This window comes from Musca domestica, unplaced genomic scaffold (assembly GCF_030504385.1).
Source record: "Musca domestica strain aabys unplaced genomic scaffold, Musca_domestica.polishedcontigs.V.1.1 133, whole genome shotgun sequence".
Lineage (NCBI taxonomy): Eukaryota > Metazoa > Arthropoda > Insecta > Diptera > Muscidae > Musca > Musca domestica.
This window is the reverse complement of record NW_026712178.1, coordinates 557869-584858: the sequence shown is the minus strand read 5'-3', so window position 1 is coordinate 584858 and position 26990 is coordinate 557869. Positions and strand designations below refer to the sequence as shown.

Genomic DNA, 26990 nt, shown 5'->3' with positions numbered 1-26990 from the left:
GAGGCCTCTTTAAGGGTCTCCAAATGGGTTTTTATGAATTTTTAAAAAACTTCTATTGTGGATTTTTAGAAGTCTTCAAATGAGGATTTCTTATAAAAACATGGGAGGTCTTCAAATGCGAACTTTTAATTTTTTTTCTTGAAGTAGACTTTTTCAAGAATTTTAAGAGACCATCAGGTGTGGGTTTTTTATCGAATTTTTATGGGTATTCTAAAGAATTTCCTAAAGAGGAGTTTTTGAGGTATCTTTAGGGACCCTCTGAAGAGTGTTCTTAGACTTTGCACTTGTCGATATTTTACGGAATTTTACGAGGCCTCTTTAAGGGTCTCTAAAATGGAGTTTCTCTTATGAATTTTTTGAGATCTTCAAATGTGGATTCTTGAGGGGTTTTTAGAGGTCTTCCTTCTTATAAAAATGTTGGAGGTCTTCAAATGAAATTTTTTTAAAGGATTTCTTGAAGTGGAATTTTTCAAGAATTTTTAGATTTTTTTCTATGAATTTTCAGAGACTTTCAAATTTGGATTTTTAGAGGTCATCAAACGAGGATTTCTTTTTAAAATTTTGGAGGCCTTCAAATGGGAATTTTTAAATGATTTTTTGAAGTGGACTTTTTCAAGAATTTTTAGAGACCATCAAGTGGATTTTTTAAGGGATTTTTTGAGACCCATTAAAGACCCTCAGACATGTATTTCTGAAATAGCCTTAGACTCTTCACATGACTAAATTTTATTGAATCTTTAGAGGTTCTTTAAGGGTTTTAAAAAAATAGATTTTTTCTATGAATTTTTATAGACCTTCAAATTTGTCTTTTGAAAGGATTTTAGAGGTCTTCAAATGAGGATTTCTCACAAAAATGCTGGAGGTCTTCAAATAGGAATTTTTGAAGGATTTCTTGAAGTGGACTTTTCCAAGGATTTTTAGAGACCATCAAGTGTAGAATTTTTTGTCGAATTTTTAGAGGTATTCTAAAGTCTTTCCGAAGAAGTTTTTTTAAAGGGATTTATAGGGACCCATTAAAGACCCTCAAGAATGTATTTCTGAAAGAGTTTTCAGAGTTTCCACATGTATAGATTTTTTTGAGGCTTCTAAGGGTCTCCAAAATGGAATTTTTCCTATTCATTTTTAGAGATCTTCAAATGTGGATTTTTAAAGGATTTTTAGAGGTCTTCAATAGTGGATTTCTTATAAAAATGTTGGAGGTCTTCAAATGCAATTTTTTTTAAAAATTTATAGAAACCATCAATTGTAGATTTTTATCGAATTTTTAGAGGCATTCTAAAAATATGATTTTTTTAAGAAATTTTTAGGGACCCATTAAAGACTCTCAGACATGTGTTTCAACGTGTCGATATTCTATCGTATTTTTTGAAGCTTCTTTAAGGGTCTTAAAAATGATTTTTTTCTATAATTTTTCAGAGATCTTCAAATGTGGATTTGTAATGGATTTTTAGAGGTCTTCAAATGTGGATTTCTTATAAAAATTTTTTGAGATCACCAAAGGTGAATTTTTAGAGAACTTCTTGAAGTTTCCTCAAGCCATTCCAAGAAAGAGTTTTCATAGAATTTTTTGAAATTGAACAGTGTTGGCTTGTTTGTTCGGGATGCCATAGTATTTTTTGTTGCAAAAATCCCTTTTTATTGTCGTTTTTATAATTTTTGAAATTTATAAATTATGGGCCCCAAAAATTTTCCATTTTTTAGGAACATTTGGAGACAACCGTCCCTAGAACTGTGGTATTTTAACAATTAAATGAAATTTGGATTTTTTAAGAAATTTTCAGGAGATCGCCCCCAAGGCCGTTAAACCTGAATTTTTAACGATCTTAAATTAAATTTTGATATTTTGAGGAATTTTTTAGAAAGACTTTTTAAATGTTTTTAAAGAATTTTTAGAGGATAGAGGAAGCCAAGAAAACAAGAATTTTTAAAATATTTTTTTTTTTTAATTTAAAAACTGTTTTTTTCTAAGGAATTGTCTGAGGCTTCAAATGTGGATTAAAAAAGGCTTGTTACTAGTTTTACTGTCTGAGTTAGAATTTCCTGATTGAGCCTGAAAGTATGCACCACTCACGAAAAACCCTTAAAATCTTTCAAAATGTATTCCGATTACATAAATCTTATCCAAATTATTAAATTTAAATGATCTAAATATTTAATCAGGCCAATAACGAGTGTTTTTCAAAATTTCGCCTAAAAGTAGGCAACACAGTTTGGAAATATTTTTTTTAAATATCAACCTCCCTTCACAGTCTTTTGTAAATGAAAAAACTTTTTACTGGGGCATATCACTGTATTATTATGTCTCCAGATTCCTGTCAGAGCCTTTATTTTATAGGACAGCCTGAAAGTAGGCACCATATATTAAAAATATAATTTCCGAAATTATTTTTAATATTTTTTTTTTTTTTTTTTGAAAATTAGAGAAATTTTGAACTGCTGTTTCAAATACAATTTCCTGAAGTAAAAACTGTGCATAGGGTTCGGATTGAACAATTTACATTAAAGTTCGCCTAAAATTATGCACCATTAATGTCAGCATTTTTTCTATATTTATAAACTGACGATTTTGGTTTTTAATTTACCCCAAATTTTTTTTTTATCCTTGAATATATTTTTCTCAAATTCGCATTTTTCTCTAATTTCTCTTCTCCTCTCTTCTCCCCTCTCTCTCCCTTACAGTTATTTCACCACAATGTGTTACTGACATGGCGGAAGGTTGTGAAGACACTGACAACAATAGTGGTAATCGTAACGCCGATAACGCTCCTACCATGTTGGGCACCGTTCTGCCCTGTGAAGCTGCTATAACCGCCTCCTTGGGTGTATCCGGTGGTGGCGTAATGAAAAGAGAATTTGTCGATGCCACCAGCGTTCTAGGCGCCCATCTCACAGCCAGTGTTAGTTTGGCCAGTCCCACGGCGCCCATGATGTCGCCCAGCACAATGTCGAATAATAATAACAGCAACAACAACAACAGTAATGGACTACTGAATCCCATGTCAGCAACAGTAACTTCATCAACAATAACAACATCATCCGCAACAACAACAATACCACCACCCGCCGCAGCAGCAGCTAAAACCAATGCTTCAACAAATAACGGTTTAACACCCTTAGTTTGTAGCACAACTTTATCTTCCTCCTCCTCGTCATCATCATCATCGTCCTCTTCCTCTTCGTCGAATTCATCGCTCTCATCGGCCTCCTCCTCATCTTTGAACTCCACAACAACGGCATCCTCATCGACAACAGCGGCCATTGCAAATACTTCGAACACCAATAAATCACCCTCCTCGTCGCCCTACTCAAGTGCCGCTGTGGCATCGTTGAGTGGTATTTCACCACAGTCGCCAGGACGTGGCGGCGGTACACCGGGTCCAAACAGTAATGCCAGTTGTGGTTTTGCAGCACCCACTTCGACGACGCCGACCACAATGGCCCCTGTGCCGGTGGTGGGATCCTCCAGCAGCACACCACCACCAGCGCCACTGCACTTGGCATTGAATATCAAAACAGAAGCGGTAAGTAAGCACTTTTTCCCCCAACATGTAAGGGGGTTTGTAAGGGGTTACTTTATGTATTTAAAAATTCTAAAAAATATAATCTCAAGAGCTTTACTGATTTACAAAATCAAAATCCATAGTTTGTGAGCATATAAATGTAATAAGGCTAAACTCATTACAGGGTAAGGCATTTTTCAGCATGAAAGTAATTGAATTTCAAGGCCTTAGCCAGAATTTGCCATAAAATAAATTTTAAAATGGGAATTAAATCCGTTTCTGATTTAAAATAAATTACAAAAATTAATTTTTTTATTAAACCTTACCAGATATGGTATTTTTCACCAGTGGGTAATGAGATATTTTGTCAAAAAATTGATGACATCCCATTTAAGTTTTAAACAGGTCTATTATGAATCGATTTTTGTTCATTAAGGTATATTAGTTGGTAGAATTTAAGAGAGAACAAAAGGCGAGGTTATGACACATTATCCGGTAAGGTATTTTGCAGCAGAATGTAATGTGAGTTCCTGAAACTTATTCAGGATAAATATTTCTTCTGTTATAAAAATTTAAGCCCTTTTGATTGTTTTTCGTGCTACGTGAGAAGCTATAGCTGCCATATTTGCAAATAAACATTATTTGGTAAGGGTTTTGTCCACCAAATGGTAATGAAAAATTCCCAAAGTAGTCTAATTGAGACCTCTTTTATTTGAGGGACCTATTTGGTTTATCAGGTATGGATTTCTGTGATTTTTTAGAATTTTTAAGGTAAAATATGAGAATAGCTGACATTACAGGGTAAGGTGTTATACATCATTTGGTTAATGAGTCTTTCAAAAGCCAGGCAGATCAAAACATACTTTTTACGAGGGATGTAACGAATAGATTTTATAATTTTTTACAATTTTTATGGAAAAATTCTACTACCCAATACGGGAGGAGCGAAAAACACATTACCCGGTAGGGTATTTTGTAGAAGAATGTAATGTGAGTATCTCAATCTTATTCCGCATAAGAAGTACCATTAGAAAATTTTCTGCTACAAAAATTGGGCAATTTTGATGGCTTCTCACGATAAATGAACATATTTACCAATAAGCATTATTTCGTAAGGTTTTTGTCCACCAAAGGATAATGAGAGATTCTGAAAGTAGTCTGATTAAGACCTCTATTATTTGAGGGACTTATTTGGTTTATCTGGTATGGATTTCTCTGATTTTCGAGAAATTTCGAGGTTAAATTTGAGAAGAGTATACATTACAGGGTAAGATATTACACACCTTTTGCGTAATAGGTCCTTCATAGGCCAGGCAGATCAAAACCTACTTTTTCTTACGATATAAATGATTTACCATGTCCTGATTTTTTAATTTTCTACAATTTTTGTGGCAAGATTTTACTACCCAATACGGGATGAGTGAAAAACACATTATCAGGTAAGTTATTTTGCAGTGGAATGTAATGTGAGTTCCAGAAACTTATTCAGGGTAAGAAGCACTCTAAGAATTTTGTCTGTTAGAAAAATGAGACCATTTTGATGGTTTCTTTCGATATATGAACATATTTGGAAATAAGCATTATTTAGTAAGGCATTTGTCCACCAAAGGGTAATGACAGATTCTCAAAGTTGTCTGATAAAGATCTCTATTATTTAGTCCATCAAATTGATCAAAAATCAAATCAAATATTTGATTATCAGGTATGCATTTCTCTAATTTTCAAGAAATTTCGAGGTCAAATTTGAGAAGAGTAAACATTACATGGTAAGGACTTACATATCATTTGGATAATAAGTATTTCAAAAGCCAGGCCTTCTTCATTCGGGGATGTAACTGGTTAAATATGTCCAGATTTTTTAATTTTCTACAATTTTTGTGGTAAGATTTTATTACGCAATACTGGATGAACGAAGAACTCATTATCCGGTAAGATATTTTTCAGCTGCATGTAATGTGTCTTCAAGAAACTTAGTTAAAATAAGAAGTCTCCTCAGAAGCTCTTCATTTGCTTAACTGATTCCCTCTTCTGGCTCCAAACGATGTATAAAAGCCTGTCCGTGACATATTGATGAACAGGCATTACTTTATAACGTTTTATTCACCAATGGGGTAATGAGAGGTTCTGCATCCTCTCAGATTTTAATTCACTTTATTTGTGGGAATAATCCGGCTTATCATATACCGATTTTTAGGATTGTGGCAAATATTTGTGGTTATATTTTGCCATTATCTTGTAAGGTCCAATTATTATACACACATTACCCAGTAAGCAGGTTTTTGTTATATAACAAAAATTCCACAGAAATTCGTTGCAATAATTCCCATTATATTCTGTTGAGATATAAGAAATGTAGGATAATAATTGAAAGCATTACTTTGTAATGTATTTTTTACTCTTGGGTAATGAGTGATTCTGAAATTTGTTCCAGAATACTTCTGATGTATCAGATACCATTTGAGAGGTCTTGGAAATAAAATGTAGGCAATTGGTGGTATTTAGTCATTCCTCTTAATTTTTTGGAGTGAAAAAACATTTACTTGACATGAATGCTGCATACTTTTGGGCAAAAACTCGCAGCTGCTAATGCGTCATTAAATTCAAATTTATTTAAATACAAACCTTCGAATTTGAGCCTTTCAATGCGTAATGACCCACATCTGAAGTGGTTTAGATCTGCTTAGAATATTTTCAAAAAAAAAAAAAAAAAAAAATGAACTCTAATGCCATGTGTTCCTCTGGAATTTATTTACCAATTATTTTAATTTTTTTTGCTGCTGCTGCTGTCTTAGCTTTTTCTTAACATTTTACCGCTTGCCATTGTCAAAGAGCCGTGTTTTTTTTTTTTAATGCTGAAAATTTATGAGTGTGTCACACAAACAAGCAATGCAACTCATGTTTGGGTTACACCAAAAAAAAAAAAAAAAACAAAAAATTGAAATATTTAGGTTACCATATTTATTTAGTTTTGAATGGAGTTTTTTTTTCTGTTTTTGATTTTTTTAGGTTTTCTGCCTTAAGAGCTCATGGCCCAAAGTCAAAGTGGCTGACTACACACACACAACAAACCAAGTCAAACTGCCAATTGTTCAAAATGATATATTTTTATGAACAACTAATTTCAAAAAAAAAAAAAAAAAACGGCGAACAAAAAAAATATGTGTGAATATTGACATAAAGAAATTAATATAAAAAAGTCATAGCTGTTTAGAAAAAATATTTTTGGCTACTGCATTCAGGTTTTTAGGTCTCCATTATTATTTGCTTAATTGTGTGTGGAGAGATGCCTTAAGCCAGTTCACAATCATGATCCAAAAAAGGGGCGTGTTTTTTAAGCCAGCTATTTTATTGAAATGACGAGCTTTCAATAAAGTTTTGAAAGGGGAGGGGGGAGAATTTGCCATGTACGATAGCAATATTGCTCTGAATTTCTGGGGAGAAATATATTTTTATTTTAATTGGTTAATGAATTTCAAGATTTATTGAATTACAGTAGAACTTTTTTCAAAAATTGGAAGAAATTGTAAGGCCAATTCCAGATGCAAGACATAATTTTTTTTTAACATAAAAAAATATATTCTCAACACTTCTTTCCCAATGAAACACTTCTTTCAGCCCTACTTCACATAAAAAGGACACTCTTTCCTCATCATAAAAACACATCTTGTTTGACCAGCCGTCCGTCATTCAAAAATCCCTCTCTCACGACGTAATGATGTTACCTCTCCAATAAAGTCTGTTTGTACATTTCTTGTTAGAAAAACTCAATTTTTAGGGACTTTTTCATATGGAATGAGAACCAACAAACTTTCCTGGGAACAAGCTGCCTTTTTTCCATTAGAAAAGGCAATTTCTCGAAATTTTCTCCAATGAAAAGAGAAGCCTCTCAGCATTATTTCAATGTCAAACTCCACCCCTCAGAAAATGATTTTTGGAAAAAACAATCTCTGATTGATTTTTAATGCGCAAAATAATTCTCTCATCGCTTTCTCATTTGACAAATACAATCTCTCATTAAAAAAACACACTTCTCAGTACTTTCATAGGAAAAAGGCAACCTCTCTTTCCACGGAATTAGCTACCTCTCAGCCCTTTGTCAATGGAAGTAGGTATCTGATTATATTTATCTCTGATTTTTGCATATCACAATAGACTCGCAAAAAGCGAATTCTTTCGCTGAGTTTCATCAGAACGGAGACGCCACTCAGCACTTTCTCAGCAGGGACAAAAGCCACTCAATTAGTAGCCTCTCAGCATTTTCTCAAATAAGAAAAGATGACTCTCGCGACTTTTGATACGCTCAGCCTTTTGGCTAGATAGGGTATATACCATTTGATACGGCCAAAACGTGTATCATCGAATAAACGATTTTAAGACCCAGGGTCTTTGGACCAAACCCGTTTCAGGACATTTGGAATTGATCAAGCGTTCGCCTGTCTGACTGCTGTATACGATAGCTCCCGAAGGGAGTATCCAAACTTGGTACATTGCAATATTATTATCAAGCTTAGATCGAGTTCGGAAATTGGCAATATCGGCTCACTTCTTCTGGTGCTTCCACCTCAAAAACTGGAATTTTTTAAATAAAATTGTTTACTGCGCAAAAAGATAAAGACTAATTCGATTTTGCTCCAACTTTACAAATCCTATTATATGCATCAGTGGTTGTTTGGGTGCGGAAATTGACAATATCGGTCCACTCCATCAAGTATCTCCCCCACAAAGGGTCGAAATTTTAAATAATTACAACTCTTATAAAATGTGATGTAAGAGCCCGATTGCCTTCAAATTACACACACCACAATATTTTTTTTAACCCAAGGTCTGATGTGAAGATGGAATGGACCGATACCACTCCTTCTGGCCTCTCCCCCATAAAGGATCACAATTTTGAATATCCATGAAGCTTATAAAACGCGAAATTAAACTACGATTAAATTTAGACTTGACATATCTCAATATTTCTATCAACATAAAATCTGTTATAAAGATGGTAGAGGTAGGACCATTCCTTCTGGAACCCCCTGCACAAAGGGTCAACATAAAACGATTATAAAATCCCAAAAGAAGCATCCGTTTATCTGCAAATATCACACATCCCATTATTTCTGTGAAGATGGGATATATCGGTTCACTTCTTCTGGTACCTCCCCCACAAACGGTCAAATTTTTGAATATCCTTAAAAAAAAACAAAAAATTTACACCCGATTCCATTTAGACTTTGTAAATCGCAATATTTCTATCAACACATGATCTGTCATAAAGATGGTAGAGATCCGACCATTCCTTCTGGTACCTCCCCTACAAAGGGTCAAAATTTTAAATAATTATAACTCTTATAAAATATGATCTAAGTGTCCGATTGTCTTCAAATTACACACATCACAATATTTCTACTAATACAAAATCTGCTATGAAGATGGAACATATCGATCCATTCCTTCTGGTACCTCCCACACAAAGGGTCAAAATTTTGAATATCCATGAAGCCCATAAAACGAGAAGGTATTAAGGTATTGACGCATTCCTTCGGAACCTACTCCATAGAGGGTCAACAATTTGAATAATCATAACAGAAGTCAAAATATATTTAAATATTCGAACGTAGGGTGAGAGTGATGACGAGGGGTTTTACATGATTATCGCCTTGACGGCTTCAACCATGATGCACCATTGCATGGGCGTCGCGATACGATATGTCGGCCAGCGCCCCTTTGGAGAGGGTGAGGGTGAGCGCCCCTTTGGAGTAGGGTGAGGGTGGTATACATCTCTCGGCAAAACCGACTGATATTTTTTGAATTGTTCGTTTGAATTTTTTTCCAATTAGCTCTTTTTATATGACATGTTGCGGTATTTAAAATGGCACTTCTTAGTTAAAAAAGATCCCAAAAAAAAAAAAAAAAATTCTCTGCCCTATTTTATACGGCAATCACTTCACTTCCTTATATAAAAAAAGACCCTCTTAGCCACATTCTAAGTCTCTCAGCTGCACTTTCTTATGAATATGTCGTATCATAGCCCACTTTCATATTTCTAGTAAAAATTCCTAAGCCGCTTTGGAAAAAAATTCAATCGCTTAGCTGCAGAAGAGGTTCTACTGTATATGTCAATTTTTTCCTGCAGTTTACAAACAACAACAACAATAAAAAACAATATTTATTAAAATTATTTTAATTAAATGTTTATTTATTTTGAAAAAAAAAAAAAACAACAAAAAACAAAACAGAATCAACAAATAGTCCCCCCCCCCCCCCCCCCTAAAATGCATTTTCATGCAGCCAGAAAGAGATAGCCTATCAAAGGCGTGGTCTATATTGCAAATATTTGGTGAAGGGGTTTTGATTCGAATACAAAAAAAAAAAAAAACTGGGTTAAATATTCTAACCTAGATGGTTGGTAAATCAAATTCATGACATCATATTCTCATACCCCTCTAATACCTCTCCCCCTGCCACAGTCGTGGTAATTAGATTTATTGCAAAAAAAAAAACATTTGCACAAATAACTACATATTCGCATACAAATTCTGCTTATAATTATAACAATATATTATTGCAAACCTTAGCGAGTAAATGGTGGTGTTGTTGTAGATTTTAGATATTTATTTATTTTTTTTTTATTTTCCAAAGACAAAACACAAAACAAATCAATTGTAATTCTTAAATTGTGGTTCTGCAACATTGTCGATATATCGGTCTGAGTGCTTGTGTGTCTGTCGATTTTGAAATTTGTAATGACATGATTTATGGCTCGAGGCAATATCTTTGTAATTTATTAATTTCGAAATTAGATAATGATGTTAATTGTTGTTTACTGTTCTCTTACTAGCTCTTGGAGAGAGAGAGGGAAAGAGAAATAAACTCTTTGCAAAATTCTCAAGCAAATGGCATAATGCCAATTGACAGTCGACTGCAAATGCGATCAGTCGGATGATAAATGGCCATGGACTTGAGGGCGGTAACAGATATTTTTTGAATAAATAAATAAATTTTAATTAAAGTATTAAATTAGAAATTATTGTATATTGTAAAGGATAAAGAGAGGAAGGGGTAGAAAATGGAATATAATAGTGTAATAGCAAATAACAAATGTTTTTTTTGGGATGAAGCATACTTTTAGGCGACGATGTGATTTTGACAGTAAAAAATATTTTTTGAAAATAAATAAATAAATATATTAAAAAAATATATAAAAATCAGATATATGAATGGAAATAAATTATAAGACTTACCCTGATACAACGAGAATTTCGAATTAAAAATTTAACCCAATATTTAAATATTTATAGAGTGTTGCATACTTTTAGGAAACCATGTAATTTATGTATACATTAAGAATATGTAAATAATATTCAATAAATTAAATTATTTATGGCAAGACATAAAAATGGACTGCAATACTAAAAAATGTTGAAAGAATGATGCATACTTTTAGGCCACCATATAATTTCCAGAGAAAAGTTATGGATTCAAGGATGTATTAAATATATAAATAATAATTCAAGTATTAAATCAAAATGATTTATAATAAATTGTCTATAGTACCGGGAAAATAAATGTAAAATGTTAACAGAGTGATGCATACTTTTAGACGACAATTTAATTTAACAGGCAGATATATTGATTATTTTAACAATAATTGACGTGAATTGTGGATGCCAAAAAACCCCAAAATCACAGAAGAGAAAATCTAAAATATTTAAAGAATGGTGCATACTTTTAGGCGACATGATGAGAGTCAACCAAGTTATTTTTACGTACCCAGCACACAGTCACCGCTGATAACAACCCGACCCCATCACATTTTACTTGAAAAAGAATTCATATTTTGCTATGCAGGGCAAATTCAACAAATCAGATGAAAAATATATATGGGAGCTATAGCTATATCTGAACCGATCTTCACCAAATTTGACATACTAGCTTTTAGACTCGATTCGGTCATAAGTGCCGATTTCCATACCATTTGGACAAATATTAGACGTTTGGTGCACAATAAAAGGTAAATCGGACGAAGTTATATGTGGGAGCTATATCCAAATCTGAACCGATCTCGATAAAATTTGGCAAATGTATTTCTGAGCTGTATTTGATTTTATTCCCCAAATATCGTTGTTACAGAGTCCATATTAAGGCTGCGGAGGACAAAAATAACAAATCGGATGATCGGATATATATGGGAGCTATAGCTATATCTGAACCGATTTTGATCAAATTTGACATACTCGTCTCAAGACTCAATTCGATCATAATTGCCAATTTCCATCCCATTTGGACAAATATTAGACGTGTGGTGCACAATAAAAGGTAAATCGGACGAAGTTATATGTGGGAGCTATATCCAAATCTGAACAGGTCTCGATAAAATTTGGCAAATGTATTTCTGAGCTGTATTTGATATATTTCTCCGAATATCGTTGTTATTGAGTGCATATTAAGGCTGCGGAGGACAAACATAACAAATCGGATGAACAATATGTATGGGAGCTATAGCTATATCTGAACCTATCTTCATCAAATTTGACATACTAGCTTCTAGACTCAAATCGGTTGCATGTGCCAAATTCCATCCCATTTGGACAAATATTAGACGTTTGGTGCACAATATAAGGTAAATCGGACGAAGTTATATATGGGAGCTATATCCAAATCTAAACCGATTTCGATAAAATTTGGCAAAGGTATTTCTGAGCTGTATTTGATATATTTCCCCGAATATCGTTGTTATAGAATGTATATTAAGGCTGCGCAGGACAAAAATAACAAATCGGATGATCGGATATATATGGGAGCTATAGCTATATCTAAACCGATTTCGATCAAATTTGACATACTAGCTTCTAGACTCAATTCGATCATAAGTGCCAAATTCCATCCCATTTGGACAAATATTAGACCTTTGGTGCACAATTAAAGGTAAATCGGACGAAGTTATATATGGGAGCTATATCCAAATCTGAACCGATCTCGATAAAATTTAGCAAATGTATTTCTGAGCTATATTTCATATATTTCCCCAAGTATCGTTGTTATAGAGTGCATATTAAGGCTGCGGAGGACAAAAATAACAAATCGGATGATCGGATATATATGGGAGCTATAGCTATATCTAAACCGATTTCGATCAAATTTGGCATACTTATTTCTAGGTTTAATTTGGTTGTATGGGCAAAATTCCATACCATTCGGGCTGATATTACACGTTTGGTGCACAATAAAAGGCAAATCGGACGAAGATATATATGGGAGCTATAGCTAAATTTTGACCAATTATCTCCAATTTCAATAGGGTTCGTCCTTGGGTCAAATAAATTATTTGTGCAAAATTTCATCTAAATCGGGCAGTAAATGTGACCTATACTTTGTTTACAAAAATACATGGACAGACAGAAGCACGGACGGACGGAAATGCATAAAGCGACTCAGATTGTGATTCTATGCAGATCATCGAAAGGAACTATGGGTCCATCTCGTTTCGTTTTGCCTGTTACAAATAAATGCACAAAGACATAATACCCCGGCCACCTTGGGTGTAGGGTCTCCCACCTTTCGTAAGATATAAAAAAAGCTAACCCCTTTAGTCAGCCTACCTTTTCATATCCATTCTCTCCTTTTGAAATAGAAAAAAAAAAAACAAACATCATTATTAGTCATATTTGTAAAAGGTTCATGACTGACATTAGACGTTTTTCCAATTTGCTCCCTTTTTGCCACCCACTCAAGCCCTCCTTGCAACCTCAACATGTCTGAAATGGTATCTTATCTGGCTATTAGACGGGAAAAAAATAATAATGACAACTGCAACAGCAAAAAAAAAAAATCGCATTCAGTCATTTATATATGGCAATGCATTTGGAAATGTTAATTGCCATCTATGAATATGTGATTCAAAACTCCTTGGCTGCCAAAAAAAAATCCGAATCACAACCAGTTCCACAATAGTTTTTTTTTGCTCTCCACCAACTCCACTGTGCTGCGCTTTGCATTTTTGCCGATGATTAATAGTTTTGCTTTATTAAACATTGTTTGCACTTGGAACAAATTTGAACACTCACTAAGGCCCGGGAATAGAGCCAAAACAACAACATGGCCCAGCAGATTTTTTTTTGGTTTGTCATAGACCAGTTTTTCCGTTTATGTTTAGGAAAAAACATAAAAAAATCGAAAAAAATTGAAAGAAAAACGCCAGAAATAGAAACCCAAAAATAAAAAAAAATTTAAAAAAAAATTTTAGGCCTAAAAACTGTGGCCTGAGAATTTAGCCAACAATAACCTTCAATATTTGCTTTGCCAATTTCCAGCATTTGCCTGACAACCTCTAGGCATTTTGTTTTTTTTTTTTTTCAAAAAACCTGAAATCTCCCATGGCGTTTCTTTTTGCCATACCCCTCCCCCTTTGAATTGTGTCTGTTCCCCCTCCTCGCCCCCACATACACGTGGTATTAAAGGTATTAATTGCAAATTAATAAAGCCAAATTTAAATGTGTGTAAATCAGCTGCCCCAAATCTCCTTACCCTCAGCTAACTCACTTATTTTTGTGGTCTTTTGCAGAGACTAGGCAGCTTTGCATTAGCACTCCGCCGCCATCAGCCAAGATAAGGCACCCACTATCGCATTAAATTTAAAGGCTTTTAATGTTATTTTTGCAGGAGGTAGGCACTAGGCAACAGAGATTTTAATTTCGAAACATTTTTTATGAAGGGATATTCTGCAAGGCCTTCTGGGAAGGTGTTCATTTGCAGGAGATACACTAGGCAACAGATATTTAATTGCAACATTTTTATTTGAAGGGATATTCTGCAAGACCTTCTGGAAAGGTGCTCCTTAGTAGCTTACCATATAACAAGTAAAAAAGCAGTAAGTTCGGCCAGGCCGAATTTTGAATACCCTCCACCATTTGGCATAAATTTGAAAATTTTCAAAAAAAAAAAAAAAAAAAAAAATCTGTCAAAATCTTAAAAAAACCAAATATAGCCGTTATATTGGGTTCTACATGAAGACATGGTCCTGCATAGGCAACTTTTGTCATAAGCCATTGCAATATTCAAATACGAAACTTGAAAAAATATCGGCACTATGCGATTTTCAAAAATTTTGAACCATTGTGGGGGATGTACCCAAAGGAGTGGTCCGATCTCTACCATCTTTTTAACAGATCTTGTGTCAGTAAATATAATCGAATGTATAAAATATGAAGAGACCTGGATGCTTATTTCGGATTTTATAATCGTTTTGCTTATTCCAAAATTTGACCCTTTGTGGTATAGGAACCAGAAGAAATGGTCCGATCTATACCATATTTATAACTAGTCTCGTGTGGATAGAAATATTTAGATAGTCTGAATGGAATCGGATGTCAATTTCGAGTTTTATGAGATTCGGGGATATTCAAAATGTTGACCCTTTGCTGGAGAGGTACCAGAAGGAGTGGACCGATATATCCCATTTTCACACCAGACCTTAAATTATTAAAAATATAGTGATGTGTGAAATTTTAAAAGAGCCGGATGCTTATTTCAGATTCTATAATCGTTTTGGTTGTTCCAAAATTTGACCCTTTGTGGGGGATGTACCAGAAAAAATGGACCAATCTCTACAATCTTTTTAACAGATCTTGAGGTGATGGAAATATTGATATGTGCCAAGTCTAAATGAAATCGGATGCTAATATCGCGTTTTAATAGCTTCATAGGTATTCAAAATTTCGAACTTTTGTGGGAAAGGGAGTCCACCGATATTACCCATCTTCAAAGTAGATCTTGGGTTAATAAAAATATTTGGATGTGTAAAATTTGACGAAAATCCGACTCTTACATTACATTTTATGAGAGTTTAAATTATTCAAAATTTTAACCCTTTTTTGGGGGAGGTACTTGACCGACATTGTCCATTTTTGCACCTGATGTAGCTCTGATGCAAAAATTAGGATTTGCAAAGTTGGAGCAAAATAGGATTATCCTTTGTCTTTCTTTTCAGTAAATTATTTTCTTTGAAAATTTCGACATTTTGTGGGGGAGGTACCATAAAAAGTGGACCGATATTGTCCATCTCCGAACTCGATCGAAGTTTGATAATAATATTACGTTGTACCAAGTTTGCATCACATCGGATACTCCTTCGAGAGTTATCCATCCATCCGCTCATCATAATGACCTGACCCTAATGAAAAAGGTTCCAAATACCTCATCCGTAATTTTTCCTGTAGTCTAGTGCTTTAAATCCTACTCCCGCTCACAAGGCTAGACAAGACCAACCTCCCTCACCCCTTCCCTCCCCCCACCATCCTTTCTCCCTCTCCATTTAATGTAAACACTTAATACAACAACAACTCGAGAAATTCAAAACCAGTCTTAAATTACTGACAAGCAACACGAATAAGCAGCAATCCCAATGTGTTTTTTTTTTTTTTGATGGCAACAAACCGACACACGTGCATCTACTACATTACAACAGACGGAGAGCAACAAGAACAACAGCAACAACAACAAGAGTAACAACAAACTAAATTGTTAAATTGTCCCTGGCTACACAATTTGGGGCAACATTTATTTTAATTTTGAGCAACAACAAGAGGATTTTATTTTTGGAGATTTTCTTTGTTATGGCTCTCATTTTAACTCTCTCTCTCTGACTCCCTCTCCCCATGGCAATGGGTGAGTGTAACTGAGTGTCTCTGTTGGGGAAAAAAAGGCCTGTTGCATTGCCATTCATCTCTGCTTTTATTTAAATCTCAGCCTTAGTCTCTCTCTCTCTCTCTGTCTCTAGTTCTTGATTTGTTACTCAAGAAATTGAGAAAATTCCTCTACCTTCTCTCCTGCTCTTCCCTTTTGCTCTTTAACGCAGTGACCCATACTTGTGTTTTGATGAATAAATCTATAGATGAAAATCTAGAATTTTGGTTTTTTTTTCTTTTTTTTATTTTGGTTGGGCAAAAAGTAAAGTTTCTTGGCCAAGACTAAAGTGCCTGGAATTTTGTTGTTATTATTTGTTGGTTTGTTATCCCCCTTCAGGCAGTTGGACTTGCCAGCTGTCCATGTCTCCCCATCCTTGTTGAGTGAGTGTTCAGCCTGATTATTTTTTGTTTTTTTTTTTGTCTTCCTTAGCATGACCATTGCCGCTCAGCATTTTGTATGCGTTTAAATCCTGTTGCCGGTTTACATTTTGAATGATGATGAATGTTGTAAATATGTCCAGTGTTGCTGTTGTTGTTTTTGTTGCTGCTGCTGCTTTCAATGTTTTTGTTGCATTTGCCAATATTTGTCTACGATCGCATTGCCTTGCATTTGATTTGATTTTCAGCGTTGAGATTTCGTTTTATTATTATTATTTTTTTTTTTACAATTTCTTGACTGCTGTGAATTGTTAATGGTGGTGTGTTTGTCGTTGTTGTTGCTGACGCTGATGTCTTGGCCACGTTTAGTTGATTTTGAAAGGCCATTTGTCCTTATTATGGCGTTTAGTTTTTATTGTATTTCTATTTTTTATTTTTCGATTTTTTCCTTCGTTGTTGTGATTTTATTGTAATTAGTTTTATGTGTTTTCTTGTCCGATATAAATAAATACAATTTTTATGATCGGAGAGCCACTTACGCTGGAGTCATTAAAGTGGCAGCCAACGGAGCTGGACGAGGGGAGTATGGCAATATTGGCAGGAAAGATATAGAAAAGAAAGGACTTAGGAAATTTATTGTAAAAAGGTCACAAAATACCGACAGTTGTATACCCTCAGCCAATGTTTGTGGGTGAGGTACCAGAAGGAGAGAACCAATGTATTCCATCTTGGCACCAGACCTTGGGTTAATAAAAATATTGTGAGGTGTATAATTTGAAGAGGAACGGATGGTTATTTCGGATTTTATAATCGTTTTGGTTATTCAAAACGTTGACCCTTTGTGGGGGAGGTACCAGAAGGAATGGACCGATATATCCAATTTTTACCCCAGATCTTTAGTTAATAAAAATATTCCGATGTGTGCAATTTGAAGAGAACCAGATGCATATTGCGGATTTTATGATCGTTTTGATTATTTGAAACTTTGACCCTTTGTGGGGGAGGTACCAGAAGGAATGGTCCAACCTCTACCAACTTTATAACAGATCTTGTGTTTGTGGAAGTAGTGAGATGTGCCAAGTCTGGAATGGAATCGGATGTTAATTTCGCGTTTTATGAGCTTCATGGATATTCAAAATTTTGACCCTTTGTGGGGGAGGTACCAGAAGGAATGGTCCGACCTCTACCATCTTTATAGCAGATCTTTAGTTTAAGGAAGTAACGAGATGTGCCAAGTTTGAATTGAATCTGATGTTAATTTCATGCTTTATGAGCTTCATGAATATTCCAAATTTTGACCCTTTGTGGGGGAGGTACAAGAAGGAGTGAACCAATGTATTCCATCTGAACACCAGACCTTGGATGTGTGTAATTGCAAGAGAAACGGATGCTTATTTCGGATTTTAGGATCGTTTTGGTTATTCAAAACTTTAACCCTTTGTGCGGGAGGTACCAGAAGGAATGGTCTGACCTCTACCAACTTTATAACAGATCTTGTCTTAATGGAAGTAGTGAGATGTACCAAGTCTGAATAGAATCGGATGTTAATTTCGTGTTTTATAAGCTTCATGGATATTCAAAATTTTGATCCCTTTGTGGGGGAGGTACCAGAAAGAGTGGACCGATATATTCCATATCCACTCCTGATCTTATGTTACTTGAAATATTGGAATATGTGAAATTTGAAGAGAATGGAATGCTTATTCGGCCTTTTATAAACGTTTTCATTATTCTAAATTTTGACCCCTTTATGGGGGAGGTACCAGAAGAAGAGGTTCGTTATAACCCATTTTTACACCAGATATTGTGCAAGTTACCGTATTCGGATGTGTGAAATTTTGAGAGAATCAGATGCTTATTTAGCATTTCATGCGGTATACAATAATTCAAGAATTTTGACCCATTTGTGTGGGAGGTACCCGAAAGAGTGGACCGAAATCTACCAGAATTATATGAGATCTTATGTTAGCTGAAATTTGCGAATGTGTAAAGTTTAAAAAGAATCAAATGCTTATTTCGGATTTTATAATCGTTTTGATTATTTGAAATTTTGACCCTTTGTGGGGGAGGTACCTGAAGGAATGGTCCAATCTCTACCAACTTTATAACAAATCTTGTGTTAATGGAAGTAGTGAGATGTGTCAAATCTGAATGGAATCGTATGTTAATTTCGGGTTTTATGAGCTTCACGAATATTCAAAATTCTGACCCTTTGTGGGGGAGGTACCAGAAGGAGTGGACCAATAAATTCCATTTTCACACCAGACGTTGGGTTAATAAAAATATTGTGATGTATGTAATTTGAAGAGAAACTGATGCTTATTTCGGATTTTATGATCGCTTTGGTTATTTTATATTTTGACCCTTTGGGGGGGAGATACCAAAAATAATGGTCCGATCTCTACCATCATTTTAACAGATCTTATGTTGATGGAAATATTGAGATGTACCAAGTCTGGAATGGAATCGGATGTTAATTTCGCATTTTAATGAGCTGCATGAATATTCAAAATTTTGATACCTTTGTGGGGGAGGTACCAGAAGCTGTGGACCGATATGTCCCATCTTCACACCTGACCTTAGGTTAATAAAAGTATTGTGATGTGTGTAATTTGAAGACAATCAGGCCCTTGCATCGCAATTTTATAAGAGTTATAATTATTCAAAATTTTGACCCTTTTGGGGGAGGTACTTGAAGGAGTGGACCGATATTGTCCATTTTCGCGCTAGACCTAGAACTGATGCAAATATAAGGATTTGCAAAGTTGGAGTTAAATCGGATTATCGTTTCCCTTTCTGTGCAGAAAATATAATTTTTGAAAATTTTGACCTTTTGTGTGGGAGGTACCAGAAGGCGGGGACCAATATATCCCATTTTCACACCAGACCTTGGGTCAATGAAAATATTACGATGTGTGTAGTTTGAAGACATTCAGACTTTGCATCACATTTTATTAGAATTAAAATTATTCCAAATTTTGACCCTTTGTGGGGGAGGTACTCGACGGAGTGGACCGATATTGTCCATTTTCTCACCTGACCTAGCATTGATGAAAATATTAGGATTTGCAAAATTGGAGCAAATTCGGATTATCCTTTCTCTTTCTGTGCAAAAAATATATTTCTTAAAAATTTCGACCTTTTGTGGGGGAGGTACCAGAAGCTGTGGACCGATATATCCCATCTTCACACCTGACCTTGGGTTAATATAAATATTGGGATGTGAGAAATTTGAAGACAATCGGACTCTTACATCGCAATTTTATAAGAGTTATTATTATTTAAAATTTTGACCCTTTGTGGGGGAGGTACTTGATGGAGTGGACCAATATTGTCCATTTTCTCACCTGACGTAGCATTGATGAAAATATTACGATATGTAAAATTGGAGCAAAATCGGATTATCGTTTCTCTTTCTATGCAATTTTTTTCTTTTTTGAAAATTTTGACCTTTTGTGTGGGAGGTACCAGAAAGAGTCGACCTATATTGCCCATCTCCGAACTCTATCCAAGTTTGATAATTATATTACGTTGTACCACGTTTGGATCACATCGGATACTCCCTTCGAGAGTTATCGTGCGCATCAGCCAGCCAGACGGACAAACGGAAGGACGTGCATCGCTCGATGGACTCGAAATGTCCTGAAACGGATTTGATCCAAAGAAACTTAGGGTCTAAACCCATTTTTTCGATGAGGCACGTTTTGGATGTATCAAATGATATATACCCTCTCTAGCCATATGGCTGAGGGTATAATGGACATCGCTAGATCGACTCCAAATGTCCTGAAACGGATTTGGTCCAATGAGACCTAAGATCTAAACCCATTATTTCGATGAGGAACATTTTCGATGCATACCATCCCTAGCCATATGTCTGAGGGTATAACAAATGTGAATGGACTTAGTTTGTTCGCATATATGAAGGATCCACAAAACTTGTTGTGGGGTGAAAAAATACTGTTGAATTACAAAACCCCCAACCCCCCTCCTAGCCAGAAGTTTTTTTTTTCCGGAGAAATGGTAACCCTGACAAGTTCCTGAATGAAATATGTGAGGTGGGTCTTAGGGCCCCTCGGTAATTTTAGGACCCTCTCATTATATCCTTCCATTGGCAGTGATTTCAATTTTAATTATTTTCCCTTCTTTCCCTCCCCTCGTATATCAAGCCTCCCCCACCCCTCTCCCACGATGCAACATAAATAAAAATTCGCATGGATTTTTAGCCAGCTCCAAGTCAATTGCCGATTGCCATGTGAATGATATTTATATGAATTTCATTTAATTCGCTTGATTTTTCGATATTTCTTATTGTTGTTGTTGTTTTTATTTTCCTAAGCCATAAGCTATTGGTGTTGCTGCTGCTGTGGCGGTCGCCATTGTGCGGGTTGTTGTATTTAGTTTTGCGCTTTGTTAATATTTCTTTAATAGCAGCTGGTTTAGCTAGTTTTGGTGACCGGCATTCTCAGCGTGATGTGTTTTTTGTGTTGTTGCTCGCTATGAATGTTTTGTTGTAATTATGGAGCGTATTTGTTGGAATTGTTGTTGCAAGCATTGTGGCATACAACATTATGGGTATTAATATTATTATAATTTCATTGCTGTTGTTGTTTTTGTTGTTGCTGGTGACTTTTTAATGGTTAATTTTTAAATGTTGTTTCCAATTTCTTGCCGCACTCACCGTTTGATGGGAGAGAGAGAGAGCGGTTAGGCGGGTGAGTGCCACAATGACTTGACAATGATGGTGATTTTATTGCCATCAAACAGTGGTGTTCGTTTCGTTGATGGTGGTGGCGACGGTGATATGAGGGTATTAGTCATTATTTTCAATTTCCAAAGATTTGTTTGGTGGGGAGTTTTGATTTTGGGTGTTGAGGGGAGGGGGTGTTAAAAAATAAATTTAATTTAAAAAGGAAACCTCAATTTTCGCTGCAGTTACAATAATGACAAGATAATTGTTATTTGGGGGAGAAAGCTTTGGAAAATAGTCATTATTTTTCTGCAAAAGGAGGAAATTTCGAATTTCGATGTGCGAGAGCAATGACATTAGGTGTCAATAGCAGGAAATTTTGAAATTTGTAATTTTGGGTATTGGCTAAACCTCAAATTTGATATGGATGCCACTGTTGGTGTCTGGGCTCGATTTAAGAGAGATAAAGGTATTGAAAATTGTGACACTCTCTGGGGAAGGTACCAGAAGGAGTCATCCGATATCTACCATCCTCACAGCAGATCTTTTGTTACTTGAAATATTGAAATGTGTGAACTTTCGAATGAATCGGATACGTATTTCGCATTTTATGAGAGTTTTCGTTATTTTAAATTTTGACACCTCTGTGGGAAGGTACCAGAAGGGATAGACCGATATATTTCTTATCCACTCCTGATCTTGTGTTGGTTGAAATATTGGGATGTGTGAAATTTTAAAACAATAGGATGCTTATTCCGCCTTTTATGAGCGTTTTCGTTATTTAAAATGTTGACCACTTTGTGGGGGAGGTACCAGAAGGCGTGGTCCGTTATAAACCATTTTTAAACCAGAGCTTGTATTGCCTGAAATATTGGGATTTGTGAAATTTTGAAAGAAACAAATGCTTATTTCGGATTTTATGCGCGTTTTCGTTATTTTAAATTTTGACCACTTTGTGGGGGAGGTACCAGAAGGGGTAGACCGATATATTCCATATCCACTCCTGATCTTTTGTTGGTTGTAATATTAGGATGTGTGAAGCTTCGAATGAATCGGTTGCTTATTTCGGATTTTATGAGCGTTTTGGTTATTCAAAATTTTGACCCCTTTGTGGGGGAGGTACCAGAAGGAGTGGACCGATATATTCCATATCCACTTCTGATCTTGTGTTAGTTGAAATATTGAGATGTGTGAAATTTTGAGAAAATCAGGTGCTTATTTCGCATTTTATGCGATATGTAATAATTCCAGAATTTTAACCCCTTTGTGTGGTAGGTACCAGAAGGAGTGGACCAATATCTACCAGAATTACATGAGCTCTTATGTTAGTTGAAGTATGAGAATGTGTAAAGTTTAGAAAAAATCGGATGCTTATTTCGCATTTTATGACCTTTTTGGTTATTCAACAATTTGACCCCATTGTGGGGGAGGTACCAGAAGGAGTGGTCCGACATATTTCATCTTCACACCAGATATTGTACAAGTGAAAATATTCGGATGTGTGGAATTTTGAGAAAATCCGATGATTTTTCCGCATTTTATGCAATATGTAATAATGCCAGAATTTTGGCCCCTTTGTGGGGGAGGTACCCGAAGGAGTGGTTCGGCATATCCCATCTTCACACTATATTTTGTGTTAATAAAAATATTGGAATGTGTGAAATTTGAAAAGATTCGGATACTTATTTTGCATTTTATGAGATTTTTGGTTAATCAAAATTTTGACCCCTTTGTGTGGGAGGTACCAGAATGGGTGGTCCGTTATAACTCATTTTTACACCAGATCTTGTGTTGATAAAAATATTAGAACGTGTCAAGTTTGAAAAGAATCGGATGCGTATTTCGCACTTTATGAGCATTTTCGTTATTCAAAATTTTAGCCTCTTTGCGCGGGAGGTACCAGAAGGAGTGGTCCGATTTATCTCATCTTCATACCAGATATTGTTCAAATCAACATATTTGGATTTGTGAAGTTTTGAGAGTATTAGGTCTTTTTTTTCGCATTTTATGCAATATAAATTTATTTAAGAATTTTGACCCTTTGTGGGGGAGGTACCAGAAGAAGTAAACCGATATATCCCATCTTCACACCAGGTCTTGTATTGCCGAAAATATTGCGATGTGTGAAGTTTGAAGATAATCGGTCAGTTATTTTACATTTTATGCGATATATAATAATTTAAGTATGTTAACCCATTGTGGGGGAGGTACCGGAAGGAGTTATCCAGTATATTCCATCTTCACACCAGATCTTGTGTTGCTGAAAACATTGCGATGTCTGAAATTTGAAGACAATTGGTTACTTGTTTTAAATTTTATGAAATATATAATAACTTAAGAATTTTAACCCCTTGTGGGGGAGGTACCGGAAGGAGTTATCCAGTGTATTCCATCTTCACACCAGATCTTGTGTGGGTAGAAATATTGCGATGTGTGAAATTTGAAGATAATCGGTCACTAATTTTACATTTTATGCGATTTTTAATAATTTAAGAATTTTAACCCATTGTGGGGGAGGTACCAGAAGAAGTTTTCCAATGTATTCCATCTTCACACCAGATCTTGTGTGGGTGGAAATATTGGCAAGTGTACATTTTGAAGAGCCTCGGGGGCTTATTTCCCATTTTATGAGCTTTTTGGCTATTCAAAATCTTAACCCCTTTCGTGGGGTCAATTGTTCCCATGTGACCCATTTTGTTTTATTTATTTTTTGAATTAGCTTTTTTTACCATTTGCCTGTCTTCGCTACTTTCCACCTTCAGGCTTGATTACATTTTTGCATATTTAATTTGCAAAAATCCAACAACAAATCTCTCACCGACAAAAAGACAACCAAAAGAAACTAATTAAATGCCTTACATTTCAAACATAATTATTGTTGCTGTTGCTGCTGATGTTGTTGTTGTTATTGTTATTGTTGCATATTATATGCAGTTTGCATGCCGAGATCTCTCCATTCAGTTATCTGTGACTCTGGTCAAATACAAACATTCAAGACGGTTCTCTCTCTCTCTCCACTCTCCGCATGAGTGTGTGTTTATAAGTATGTCTGTGCATGCGAACTCGTAACACATCAAACTAATTGACCCCACAAGCAGCTCGCAGCAACAGCAGCAATAACAGCCACAGTCAAAACAGCCAGCCATCGTGGACAACATCCTCAGATCCGGCAAAAACAACAAAAAAACCGACTCAAATGTTGTGCCAAAGAGTTTCAAGCCATGGCTGAAAAATTCGTTGCCAATACAAAGATGAATGGCAAGCAAACAGAGCTAAGGCAACAGAAGCAACTAAAGAAGAGGTGGACGAAGTTTTTGGACACAATGTGTTGGATGGATGCCGTGTGTGTGCTGGATGGGGTTCGGGCTTGGGGTTCGCGTTGCTGGATGTCCGTATGGCAAAACGTAAGAAACAGCCATAAAACAACGTTAAAACAGCATTTAAGCCACACATTAAATTGGCTGTCATGACACAACAACAACAACAGCAGCAGCAACAACAAGGCTTACTACTAACTGAACTTGCAACAAAAATTCAGAACATCAACAACAACAACACCACCAATGGTAAATAAAGTAATAATTACAACAAAACGTGCTACAAATGAACTACGACGGCTAGGAGGGAGGAGGATGAGGAGGGGGAAACCCAACGGAAAAGGGTAACAAAACAACATTTTGTGAAGAAACTAGGGAATAATTAACGGACGCAGATGATTTGCAGGGAGAGGAGTGATGGGAAATTGGGAATTTGAGGTATGAAATCGGGAAATATTGAAAAACATTTCCTTCAATTTTTTTTTAAACTTTAATAATTTTTTCAGACTTTCGCCTAAAAGTATGCCTCATTCGACTGAGTTTAAGTTTTTCTTGAAAGGCGCTCTCAGGTCAATTTTTTTTTAAATTATGTTTCAGTCATGCCTAAAGCGAATATTTTCACTTATATTAAGACTTTTTAAGAGCATGTTTTTAGGCGCCCCTCCCCCTTTTTTGTAATCTGGGTGCCTAATAGGCTCTTCAATGATCAATTTTTAAATTTCGCATTAAAAATATGCAGCATTATCCTAGGTGTGAGTTACCCTTTGAAGAACATCTTCAATTCCAATACACTCTACGAAAATTTCCTGCATGGGACAGCTGCTGGTCGTCTTGTAGACTTATTTTACCGATAACTCCTCTAAATAGGTTTCACACAAACCCTTCCGGGGCCTTCTACTTAGCTACGAAGCAAAGACTGGCCCTTCAGTGTACCCATCTAACCCACCACTCCCTGTTTTTTCAAATCGCAGAACATTTTGAATTTTTGCACCATTTCTGCACCATCATTTAATCATCAGATTGTCTACCAATTCCCTGGTCCACCTGCTCATATATAATGGATTCACTAGCCCTTCATCTTTTCCAAATGGAAGAGAGGCCCTTCTGAACCTTCGAAGACAAATACTGTATTTTCAATGTTCCCAATAAAGGCCCCTTTCTCTGTCCATCTGTGGCACTCCAACACACAACGCGTTTGTAGAAATGCCTGGCCCTCCAACTTAACTTTGGGCCTCCAGTTTATCTGTACAGACATCCTGATGCTCCAGCTCTTTTGTGGGGACTCTCCGGCCTTCAGCTCATCGGGACAGACTTCCTGATGCTCCAGCTCTGTTGTAGAGACTGCCCGGCCCTCCAAATTAACTTTGAGCCTCCAGCTCATCTGGACAGCCTCCTGATCCTTCAGCTCTTTTGTAGAGACTCCCCAACACTCAAAATTAACTTTGAACCTCGAGTTTATCTGTACAGACATCCTGATTTTCCAGTTAGCGACTCCCCGGCTTTCCAATTTAATTTTGAGCGTCCTGCTCATTGGGACAGACTTCCAGATGCTCCAGCTCATTTGTAGAAACTTCCCGAACCTCAATATTAACATTAAGCCTTCAGCTCATCGGGAGAGACTTCCTGAACCTCCAAGAGACTCCCAGGCCATCTAAATTAAATTTAAGCCTCCAGCTCCTTTTTAAAGATTGCGCGACCCTCAAAATTAACTTTGAGCCACCAGCTTATCTGGACAGACTCCTTGATCCTTCAGCTCTTATGTAGAGACTCCCGGGCCTCAAATTAACTTTGAGCCTGCCGCATATCCGGACAGCACAGATTTCCTTACACTTCATGTATCCTCAGATCCTCTCCTCCCCGGATCCATAACTTCTCTATAACCATTTCTTCTTCCAACAGCTCTTCAGTGCCTCTTTTGTCCTTCGAGCTTCCTGGCCTACAAAGATTTCCTGGTCTGTCAGCTCGCCAAGAATGATTGCCGGTCTTTTACCTAGTCTACATAAGTTTCCCGACGCTTTAGTTCGCCATAAAAGGCCCCTTGCTGCTTTAGCTCGTTTTTCTACAAATTTTATCGGTTCGCCTAAAAGTATACACCAAAACTACATATTCTCAGATCACCTACATAGATAAACTGTATATTTTACTGGGGTTCAGAAACTCCCTAGTCTGACAGGCCGGCACCCTAGCCTGTTCACTTTAAAAATTCTGCCTGGCCTTTCAGCTCTCATTTTCCAGAAATGTTAAGAGTTTGCCTAAAAATATGCACCACCATTTATTTTTCTCTTAGCTCACCTGTATAGACAACCTGGTCATACATTGTTATTTAAGGTTTGCTGGCCCTGCAGGTCGATATCCACATTTAAGCCATCCGGGTCCTAAAGTTCACATTTTCTCCAAATTTTTTGATTTCTCCTAAAAGTATGCACCACAA

At 35.9% G+C, this 26990-nt stretch overlaps 1 protein-coding gene across 1 annotated transcript in view; it reads left to right on the top strand.

Moving 5' to 3' along the window:
* Positions 1-2683: 2683 nt before the first annotated feature.
* The window catches only part of LOC131800952 (uncharacterized), a 64179-nt gene continuing 39872 nt past the window's right edge, over positions 2684-26990 (top strand). The window contains exon 1 of the mRNA XM_059118830.1: positions 2684-3521. Within this exon, the coding sequence (XP_058974813.1) occupies positions 2706-3521 (816 nt within the window). The 5' untranslated portion in view covers positions 2684-2705. The remainder of the gene's footprint in view (positions 3522-26990) is intronic.